Source organism: Atta cephalotes, assembly GCF_000143395.1.
Source record: "Atta cephalotes unplaced genomic scaffold scaffold00038, whole genome shotgun sequence".
In the NCBI taxonomy this organism is placed as follows: Eukaryota; Metazoa; Arthropoda; class Insecta; order Hymenoptera; family Formicidae; genus Atta; species Atta cephalotes.
Window position 1 is genome coordinate 233,541 of NW_012130102.1, and position 12,782 is coordinate 246,322.

Genomic DNA, 12,782 nt, shown 5'->3' on the forward strand with positions numbered 1-12,782 from the left:
TACTATTTATTATATATATATATATATATATATATATCTATTCTACAGCCAAAAAATGCATTACTGGATACTTTTATACATTCAACGAACAAAAATTTCTCTGTAATATAAACGCATGCAAAGAGAAAAAAGAGAAAGGAAAAGATAAATAAATAAATCAATTTATGTAATTGATTATGTAATTTAATAGCTAAAATAAACGGGAAAATTGATAAGTCGCATTTATTATAAAGAGTTCTTCTTGTAAAAGCATACGCATATGTAATTATAATTATCTTATAAATGACTGATAAATGATGACGATATAGTGATTAATAATAATTATGAAAAATAATGAATTATTAAGTCGCATAAATAACATGCGTTTATTTATTTATGAATCAAGTGAATGCTCTTATTTAAAATATCAGATTGAATTAATATAATTAAGTTATATATATTATAAGCAATTGATGATGAATTATTACATGAAATGTACACAGTATAGGAACAATTAAAGCTTTGTAATATTTATTCGTAATTTCCGCGTGATGAAGTTTTATTATTTCTATTAATATTTTTCACAGTAGTAATTCATAATCTTTATTTATAATTTTTATTTATGTTATCAGGCACATTTATGTAATTTATATTTATATATTTTACGACAAATTTTTGCTGTCTGTATTTATACGATTTATTCGATAAAATTGTATAACTTTTATTTATAACATTTATGGTAATGGTTTATACATTTTATTTACGATTTCTATTTATTTTTTCCACATCTCTCATTTTTATTTATAAATCGCTGTTATATTTATTCATAAGTCGTACATTTAATATATGATCTGTCACGAGATGCAACAGATATAAAGTTGTAATGCACGGTTGAAACAGTTACCATCATAAAAACACGTCGAAAGTAACGAGCGTAGGTCGAGACAAATCATCAGAGATTAGAGCATTGTGATATTCAGCACACGAATAAGCAAAGAAACCATATTCAAAGCGGATCTTGGTGTAGGTTTAATAATATTTTTTACAATCTTACAATTTTCAGTTTTAAAGCAAATTTCTAGGAGCTTGTTTCCGTTAGAAATAATAATTTCTAAACAAAAAAAAATATGTTTTATGTTACATGCTGAGAATTTAATGATAAATAAATTGCCAACCAAGGCTGGATTTTATATTAATAAGAAATAAAAAGTGTAATATTTAATAATTCTTTCGAATCATAAAACGTTTTGTTTTTAAAGTAACGAATACGGCAGCAATCTACACGGTCATAGCTTTTATTCTAAGTTTATTTCTGACTCATGGTTCATGTGATGCAGTATTAAAAAATAAGTGATAAAATCATAAAAATATAAAATATCTGATAAAAACAAGATAAACTTGATGAAACTTCAAGAAATCAGTTTTCCCGACTTGCGACAGACGTTGATAAATGACGAAAATAGCCTCTATCCATAATGAAATATCCTCTCCTTTGCGACTGACCATGTTGTTTGTACTAACGAACTTGGATTAACACGCGAGACTGATATTTTATGTAACGAATGAAAATATAACCTCCATTGAAATTTCAATTCTATAATTCGTCTTTGAAGAAAGAAAAACAATAAATGAAGCCATCTAAATCTCGGCTTAATATTTATCAATAATACACTTATATTTATATAATAAAAATAAATGGTAAATAAAAAAAAATTGTACACACAATGATGTAAAATTATATTATTGTAGCTTACGAGACTCATATACTATGAAGAGAAAGATTTTTTTATTCTTAGCAATTTTAGCCTCCTAATTAACGCCACCGAGAATTAATTACTTCGAAAATTCGAGCTAATGAAGCTTATTAATTCATGGAAATTGTACACAACCCTAAGATGAGAATTAATACATGTAGTAAATAAAATGAAATGACACAAAAGCGTTTGACCAATAAGAAATTTTCTTTTTTATATAAATTTATAAAGTTATATTTCATTACTTAAATGTTTACTTTTGTTTACTTAAGAAAAATAGGAACGAGTACAAAATACTAGTGATTTGTTACATTTTTACGTGGCAACTAATTAACCCGCGGCTGTTTGCTTTTAATTAAGAAATTAATCAATCCCGCTCAGGTTACGAAAGTTTTGGATCTTGTGTTTGTATTTGAGACCTTTTTTTAATTCGTTTTATCAACTACGGCCTTTGTTCTAACAATAAAGTGGGATAGTTTGCTTCTGATCTGCATAATTTGCAGAATTTTTCTTAAGAGAATATAATTCTTTTTATTTTTTTTTAAATAATTTAAGAAAACAGAATTTTCAGCACTATTTTTCCATTATTATTTTTACTCATGGGTTGAAAAATGTTTATTTGTGAAGTTCTGGCAATAACAGCGACAAAATAAGAAAGTATAATAAAGACACACGGCCAAGTTTACTACATGCCTGCACGTTTTTAATCAGTTGTACTGCCGAATTTCTGCTGACTGGCCTCGAAATAATACGGCTAATTTACTACTTAAAAGTAACCGCGACATAAGTTACGTTGGCCGCAAGGCGCCATACGTTGCTTCTAAAAATGGAATTCCCGGGCTAAAGCCGAGCTTTTCGAACAGCTCAACAATAAAGTATGTGAATAAGTATGTGGCTACATTTATGCAACAATGTGCTTCTAAAAAAAAAAAAATTAATATAAATAACGTGATAAGAGAGAAATATAGAAATAGAAATAGCAAAAGATGGAGTGTAAAAATGAAGGAAATAATCTAAGTATAAAGTTAAAACAAATAATATTATATTGAAACGTTCCAAACTGCTCATAAAATTCTTCAGTAATTAAAAGCTTTTATTAAGTAAATAAATTAACATTTATATTAACATTCTTATTTGCTTATTGTTTAGCTTTCAACGCCCTTTCTATTGCAAGAATATCGAGTTTTGAATTTATTGTATCAAAAACTTTAGTTGTTACATTAAATTACGATATAATTACAGAAAATATTCAAAAGTATACAAACTCTATAATTAAAGATAATTGAAGAATGAAAGAAGAAACAACAAAGAGTAATTAATTAATGATAAAATTATGGAAATAATTTAAGCAATAATAATAATTCATCTTCCGGAAATAGTTTAAATATTATAACAAGTTGCGAAAATTAACTTTATACGAAGTGCACTCGAAAATATCATATAGATTTAAAATATCATGGATACACATATTCTGTATAATAATTGAGAAAATTCTCGTAATTTCACTTGGAAATTTTCAAGCACGGAGTTTTGCAAGTCTTCAACGAAGTATAAATTACGTCCAAGTAAAAATTCTATCGACAGTGCGCGGTAACAGATGGGAATAATTAAACAATGCGATAATTCCGAAAGTGATACTAAAAGTGAAATTTTCGCTTTGTGCTCGAAGCTAATGCGTTTAATCTAGATCTTTTATTAATATCCCATTTGATAATTTGTTATTGATAGATTGACAAAAATATTGTATCATCTCTTGACCTTTTTCATCTGGACTTTTCTTGACTTTTGACTCTGGACCATCTCCCAGTTGCAGTAACCATTCGGATGATCCATGATGAGTTCACTCCCACATTAAGCAACCCCATCCATCTCCCGATCGATCTATTTTTACTGTTGCAGTACTAAGAGTAATTTCAACTGCTCCATCAACCTATATATACGTGCGAAAAATACCGCTCGGTTAAAAATTGTAACGTATAGTTTCCAAGTTTTGCTTCGAATCTTGATGTGCGACGTGGCATTTTTAATTTTAAAAAACTGTTCTTCCCTATAATCATGTACTAAGTACCATAATAAAATTCAATGTTTTATACAAAAATTATAAATATCTATACTTTTGTCATTTTAGTTATCCTAAAAATTATACGTTGCGTTATATTATTTTGGAAAGAAATTATAAAAAGATTTCTTTTTAAATTATAATAAAGTAATATAATATTTAATTTTTAAAAATATAATTTATTTTAAAAAGGAAAATAAAATGAATTAAATAAAAATTAATGACAAAGAAATTAAATGGATAAAAAACGTATATATAGTGTATAAAAAATAAAAAATTTTTGTATTTAATTTTCTTATTCACATAATGCATATCTTATAAAAATAAATTTAAATGTTAATTTTTGTATGTATTAAATGTTTCTTTTATATGTATTAAAAATGATCAATCAAACCGTAGAAACGAGAATCTAGCTTTCATTAAAATGATTTTTATTTCAATATGTCATGACCCCCGCATTGTCATAACCTTGAGTAAGTTCTTGTGTATTAACTTATACCCTTTTTATTAAACGACTGTGCCTATTGTTTTTCCTGATCAATTAATTATATAAACCAGTGTAGAAGAAGTATTAAATATTTAAAACAGAGTTAGCAAAGATTTATCCTATTTCAAATAATCATACAACTTTTGTAAATAATTAATAACTTTTACAATAATTGGGATATATAAATGGATATAAATTAATATGTAGCGTTTCGCTGAAATATCTGTCACGATTAAATTCTCAGAGGATTAACCATATTATTCTGACGATTATTATCTCTGACACATATATGTGTATCAAGATTGTTTCAATCATTCCTAGCCTAGCCTTGTATTAGAAGTGGAAGAAGATTTTATCTACGTTTTATCTATGGTAATCAGGTACAATAATGATGTTTCATAATAATTTCCTATTTCAGACATCTTTGCGATATCTCCACTCATACCCACTTGAATAGAATATGGAGTTAAAGCATGTTCGTAGTATAATCAAAACCGCGGCTATCGATTAAACTTATTAGAAACTCAATTGGCGTTTCTGAGATACGGTAATCTAAAGTACTTTCAACTTGACAGCTCGCGCATAAATACCGATTTGCCTCGTTACTTGCTGCACGCGATACGATCGTGTTTATTGATATGCTAATATAATATATAATAGAGATTTTTAAGTTTTTTGCTGTTTTCTTATATTTTATTTATTGCTCATTTACAGAATATTAACTATTTTCTGTAATCTACTATTATCAAACAGTCTATAATCTTTTAACTAAAAAAATATAATATTATATCATTATAATTTAAAGTTTTATTATTACTTTCGGTCTTTAATTTTTTTCGAAAAGATTAAAATCTTTTAACTTGAACGTATATATTTCTTTATAAATAGATCTCTGAAATTTTTAAAAAATTTGGAGAAAGATTTATTACATTCGTATACTGAATTTTTCGTTTGCTTCCGCCTATCATTCTTTATGTTTTCCGATAATTTCGACATTTTGATCGAGAAGCACTCGTGAAAATTCCACTACCGTTCGTAAGTTAAACCTTCGTAAGTTAAAAAAACTTTGCAAAATGAGACGAGATTTTCCGCAGTCATCTATTTCTGACTTCCCCAATCAAGTTTAAAATTCTGATGGAAAAGTCAGGACCATATTTAGTTATCAATGCTTGTATTCAATCATCGTGTCCCAGTTTTGCAATAGCTAGCAATTTTTCGACTGCGAAGCTCACCCAGTAAAAGAATAGTACAATTTTCTGTTTATAAATTATTCCCATGATTAATTTCTTAATTATTTATTTTAAGTGACTCAAATAATATTTTAAGTTTTTAACAGATAAAAAAGTAAGAAAGTAATTTATTTTTTATAATACATAAAAAATAAAAAGGTTTTTAAAAGATTCATTTCGCATTTTTTATTTAGTTTGGATAAATTATCTTATTTATTGATCTATTATCCATGCAGTCATTACGTATAGTAAAAAAAAAGTATACCTTATGAGAATCAATTGCAAAATGTCAAGAACGTTATATCTTAACCTAAAGAATAACAAATTAAAGAGATTTTAAATAATTAAAGCTAAAACTGAAACGGATTTTTTAATTTATCTACCAATAAATAAGTAAATATATAAATGAAGAAAATAAATAAGTTTTAAAAAGATTGTCTTAACTTTTTATATAAACTTTATGCAAAATTTTAGAATATATTTTAGACTTAGAATATATTTTAATTTCTTTATGTGAAATTACATGAGAAAGTACATGAAAATAATAATATATTTATATTCTCACGCAAGCATGTAAAATGTATATATGAGCTAATTTCACTGACAGAATGCAATTCACTTAAAATGCACCGCAACATATTACTATATATATATATATATATATATGTATATTCAAGCAAAGAAATATTGAGATATACATAATGCTAACTAAGCAAAACGTTACGTTAGAAAGCAAAACACAGAATAATTCCTGAGGCAAATTACATTTCCTTTACCTCAAATTTAATGCGCCAGTTTTTTTCAAATAAAAGCGTATTTCGAGCGTAATAAATTGCATCCCGACTGCATCTGACGTTCATCGGTCGATCGTTTATTGATCTTATCTGTGTCTGACAATGAGTCAGAAAATATTCTCATTTTAACCTCTCTTGTTTTTCCTTTCCTTAAATTGTATTCCTTTGTTCGAATGAGATTTAACGTTCAATGACGAATGATTAAAATATGGCTTTGAAAAACAAATTTTCAGCAATCTTGATTGTCTTTTCTAATTATCGTCTATGAAAATTAAAATTAATTAATTTTCAAAAGAAGATTGTGAAATCTCAAATACCATTATCATTATTTATTTATTTACATACATTGAATAATTATTTACTTAACAATATATTTTCCCGACGATTTTATTTTTGAATACATTTTAGATCCGACAGTTATGAATGACTTTATCTATAAAGTTAGCTATGCTAACGTGAGCAGAATCAGGAAACATACAGAGAAGTAATATTTAGTATTCTTTATAAGTACTAATTATTATATTATTCTAATCTTGATTTTGTTGCTCTAATCATAGTAAGAAATCGGTTTTATGGTAAAATTTATAAAAATGTTTTTCTCCGATTTTTGTATAATATGTTGAAAGCGTACAAAAATCCTTAAATCAATCTAACTGAAGTTTTTGCAAAAATAAAATTAAACGTATAAAAGCACGAAAAAGTAGACAGTAAACGGCAGATTTGTTTTGTGTTGGAAATACTATACGATGATAAAATCATACCTCAACAACGGATTGTTATTATTATTTTACAAGTGACAACAATGTTTTTTGTAAATATAATAATTTTGAATATAATATTATATTATTATTTTATTGTTACATAACCGATAACTACCGAAATTACAGAAATTATGTTTATTATTTTGCTGCATGTTTCAGATTATATCGCGTATTGTAAAAGACTATTTCCCGCTTAAAATCCGATAAAATCCATCAAAAACTGTTTACAAATATAATAAATCGAATATATTTATTATTGTTGTCATTGTTGTATTTAATCCTTAAATTATATTGGCAATATCATAGCGATTTAATAAAATACCTTTCACGAAGTTTAGAGAGGATATTATAGAAGATAACAGTGTTGATATATCTATTTTAAATCAAACAAAAGTCAAACGAAATTGAATTTGCCAATACGGTCAGCTAACTCCCAAAACTTTAGTCGAGATATGAACTATAAGAAGCTTTTATGGAGTAACATTAGAACATCTAGTGAAAGCCAAGACAAACAAATTTATATCCGCTTACGAAAGAATGTTTCTAGACAATTTCCTGGAGAATAAAGAAGCGATTAAGCAGTAACACATTTTTCTAATAAAGATAACTTTAACTTTTCTGTTGTGATTGAGATATAACTAATCATTTATAGAAAAAGTGTATCCACTAATCGTTTTTTTTATCTTAAAAGGATCTATGAACTTTTTGTAAACGATCTTAAATAAAATAAATTTTTAAATATAATTTTGGATTTTAAAAAAAAAATTACATTATGTATTTGTTAAAATTTTTTATTTTAATGAAAAATTCTATATTTTTATATTCTATATTTTTATTCTTTTTTATCTATGTTACACACAACATTTCCTTTTAATAATAGTAATAATTTTTTTCGCTCTCTATTTCTTTTTTATCTCTTGGCTGTCTCTTATTTTAACACATTTCAGATTTATTCGGTTTTTTTATTTTTTCGATAAAATACGACCATATACCATCACGACTGTAGACAGGAGATACCAACAATAAATGCGTTATTCATCATCGATCGAAACACCCGGCGTAAAGTATCGATCATCCCTCGATGACGGAGATAAATGTGGTCATTCAGTATTATTCATGCATCGATAGCGCAGCAAAGACACTTTGTGTAAAATCGTCAATACATATTGGATTGTAGAAAATTTTATCGTTACATGAATAACACATCTGGATTGGACTTAATATATCCCTCTTTATATATATTAACATTTCTTCAGCTAACGAAATAACATGGCTCAAAATGTACTTTTGTCGAAATTATTTGCCATACTAACTGCATAATAAAATATATAAAATGAATACATCGTATTCATACTTATCATTCCATATTTGTGTGTATGCAGCCACATAGAACAATATTTTTCTTCTAGGCTGAATTAGTTTCACACTATGCGCTAGTAGAAAAGTGTTAATGCAAGTGATGTGAGTCGATGCGTGGTCAGACACGGAGTACGAAGCGCGGAATTAGCTTAAGAGAGGTGTGCGACTATAATTCATGAGACCAATCGATAATAAAGTCACGACCACATGAGAAAGCGGCTGTTTGTCGGACTTGTCTTCTACGTTTAAGGTTTATTTTAATGGATTCACGTGGAGGAGGACATTGATCAATCAATCTTGTTCAATATTGCTTTCACACGATCGATCTTTATAGAGTAGCGTGAGTTTATCTTTAACAATTGATACTAAAAATTGTATTTAACCTTTCTGTGCATCTATACTTTCGTTACATCATTTCTTATACATTTTTTATATATAATGCAATATGCAAAACTGGAAAGGTTAAACAGAATATTTAGCAACCAGTAATATAAATCAGTAATATATGAATACATAAAAATAAGAAGATATAAAAATAATAACAATATATTATATTAAAAATAATATCGTTTAACAAAAAATAAAATATTTTTAAAGAATAGTTAATAATAATTTTTAAAGTCTAAGTAAAATGTGCTCTATATACAAATTTTGTAACTTTATACAATGTAGAAAGAATTATATATATTGTATATTTTTTAAATAATTTCTTTTAAAATTGTAATCTTAATTTAACTTGGTTTAAAACTGTCCGTGTTTTAATGTTCCTCAATGTTAAAACTCTCTTCTTGAAAGTGCTTAAAACTTTTAGCATTTTGCAAATGCAAAAATGGGTCATTCGATATCCAAAAATATCCTGTAAAAAAGTTTATAACGATATTATTTTTAACGCGCATATTTATTATGCCAGACTGGAATTAATTAAAACTTGTTAATTAACAGAAACTGTTTCGCTGTTCTTATCTGACCATGAATCGACTTCCCACTTATTCTGTTGCAGAACATGCCCCGACATTATTAAAGTAGCAAGATGCGATTTTCTGGTTTCAGCGGAAGCAGGAATCGCTGCAGCAGCGGAGCTGAAGCAGCCGGAGGAGAGAACGGAAGAGGAGAAAATGGCACTGTTGGGCAGACCGCGTCTAGGTGAAGTGTTCCGGGCACAAATCAGGATTAAAGAATCCAAGGAGTTCAAGAACACTGTGGATAAGCTTGTCCAGCGAGCAAATGCCTCCATAATACTCGGTGAGCTCCTAATATGATCTCTTCTTGGAACATCTGTTGTAAGATGTAAAGATTATAATCATACGCGCGCGTATATATATATATATATATGTGTGTATACAGGATTTTTTTGAACTCTTCGTAACACAATTGAGAAGTAAAATATTAAATTATGTTTCCTAAATAACAAACGTGACGTCTTGTAGACCAAAATAGATGTCATCACGTCATATTTTGATGTCACCCTGCTACTTAATTTTTTAATTTTCATAGACATTTTTCTTAGAAACAAAAACATATATATTTACATGAAAATACGTGTCCCTTATAAACAATAATTTTATCAAATTATAAATTAAAAAATAGGTTGACAAAAATTATTGTAAAATTATATATTGACCGGAAATGACTACTTTTTCATAGCCACTGTAACTCAAGTCAGATTTAGGCACAAATACAAAGTGTATAATTGTGTAATTATAATTATCAGTCATTACGGCTGAGACAGAACATTGTATTCCTCAGTTATACACGTTTAGTAGCCTCTTGTTAAAACATGAGAGACAAGGAGTAATAAAATCGGGATGAAAGTTTCAACTAATTCCTATGACTGTTTCTCATAATTATAAAATATATAAAATATAGTAAAATTTTCTATTCATAATTTCTTCTTTACAAAAAATTTTTCACCAAGCTTCTGCCAATTTATTATTGAAATTTATTATTGAACAGTCTGCGCGTCTAACTCGAACTTGCTTGATTTAATCTTTCCCAATGGAGAAATGCGTATCACGGGACGCGCGCGAGCATCTAGATTGAGGCTCTTTAAAAATGCAACTCTGAGGAATGCAGCATTATGTAGAGACTCGTGAAATTCAAGACTCCCTCGGCACTATGCATGATTCTCACATTTCTGCATTTCCTACATTCATCTTAAATTTTTGTTGCTTTGGCTATGCAACCCTTTCAGAAACATATCTCTTACATTTTTTTACATCTTCAACAGCCTTTTTAATATGCACTAAGTTAGATGCATGAATTGCAATAAACTTGACTTGACATTTAATATGTAATTCAAAATACTTTCGATGTAATTATTATTTTTATATCACTGACATATACAATATTATAAACTCCTACAGCAACAAAGTTGCACAAAAGTTACAGCAACGCTACTACAACGCAATATTGCAGCAATATTGTAGAGATTTTGCAGCGATATTGCTGCAAATTCTGTGCTGGGAACATTAACGTTTTATTTTATAGAGAAAAATGAAACTTAAATAAAAACTTGTCGATTAAAATAAAAATTTATCGAAGTAAATAAAAACTCGAAATAAGATACCCTTCTGATTTACATTTAAATTTTATATGTGTCGCTCTACTGCAACGATGTAACTAAAAATTTTCATTTTAGTTGCTTGCATAAAAAAATAAAAACTTAAAAAAAATGAATAATTAAAAAGAATATACTTTTATTCCCACAATTGTTTACTTTATTACATCAAAATTAATAATAAAATTTAAATGATTCAAAACATTTAAACTCTAGATTTTTTTTTTAAATTGTATCGTCGCAGCAAATGAACGATATGAAAACACATGTGAACAAATTGATACAAAATAATAAAATTCCTCGGAATGGCGCTATTATCACCTCCTATTACGAATACCGTAAACTTCCAATGGAAGCTTTGAAAATGACCGTGTCGAATTTCGCTATAACTTCAAGCACAGAAAACAATAAAAAACACGATAAAATATCAGCAACGAGCTGTTTTCTATTATCATTTTGGTTCTTTTCTTTCTTTCGCTCCCCAGGAGGCTTTTCTTCACGGCAGGAAGTTATTTCACGTACTCTATGTTCTTCAAAGCATCTCTGAAAAAGCTTTGGTGAGAGCTTTGGTCAAGAAATCGAATTTACAAATACAGCAACGAAACTTTATTGTGTGGTAATCTTTTTCGACATTTAATAAATAATTGCTATTAATGGCGAAGTATATGTACAGTGTATGTAAAATATTTAATGAACAAAATATTATTTCGTGTATGCGTAAGAAATATTGCAAATATTATAAATATATAATAAAGAAAGATGTAAAACATATTTATCAACGTACTTTATTTGGTAAATATTTATTTAAAAATTGATCGAGATGAAAACAATTTAATTTTCTCTCCACGGAAAAAAAGATTTGTTGAAATAAAAACTTCACCGACAAATGTACAGCCGCAAATGGACAAATGGACAGCCAATTTACTTTGTTAAAGTAATAAAATTATATATGAATAAAATTAGCGCTTATAATCGTATTTGTTGTTATAGCACAGCAAAAACAAGGGTGGATCCAGAGAATTATTCTGAGGGGGGAGGGAGGGGGGGGGGGTGGATATGATGAAATGTAAATATTTACTTATTACTGATGTTATTCTCACTGTTGATGTTATTTTTAATATTTTTTTAATTATTTTTATTACTTTATTGTTTCATTATATTTACTATTATTATCATAATCATAAAATATAAATTATATTGGTATTCAGTATTTTATTAGCCAGATATATTTTTACATACATATTAACATGATATGAAATGTAATTTAAAAACAAATTTTGTTATATAATAAATTGTTATATAATAAATTCTAACTTTCTGTTTGGAAAACTCTGGGGAAGTCGCCTTCTCCGTCCTATCTTATATCCGCCATTAAGCAAAAATTTGTTAATACAGCAAAGATAACTTTCTACGAAAATCAATATATAAATTAAAATTTTGAACAAAACTGACTAACGGATTCACTTAACGTTGCAAATACTTGATTGACCAATCAGAAGAAAAAATTTTATTGAATTGATCAAAGAATGTTTCAAAGCATTTGCAGCGTGAATGGCGTGGATGGCACTCAAAGATAGCAACTTTTGCTGTTGTAATGAAGAAAACTTGTTACATTAATTCTTATCGTAGCAAAGAATAAGCTAAATTAGCATTTTCATAATTGTTACTACTAGACGTATATAATTTCTTTGTTGAATCATCAAATCTTCTTATACATGTTGAACTTACTCAGCAAACTATAGCTTTTGCTGAACTATCTAATCTGTTTTTTTTTCGCATCTTTCTTTTCTCTCTCTCTCTCTC

The 12,782-nt window shown here is 27.5% G+C and overlaps 1 protein-coding gene across 1 annotated transcript in view; it reads left to right on the plus strand.

Moving 5' to 3' along the window:
- Positions 1-12,782, plus strand: part of LOC105621872 (sodium/calcium exchanger 2) — a 75,025-nt gene that overhangs the window by 43,269 nt on the left and 18,974 nt on the right. Inside the window, exon 4 of the mRNA XM_012203310.1 lies at positions 9,473-9,664. Within this exon, the coding sequence (XP_012058700.1) occupies positions 9,473-9,664 (192 nt within the window). The remainder of the gene's footprint in view (positions 1-9,472; positions 9,665-12,782) is intronic.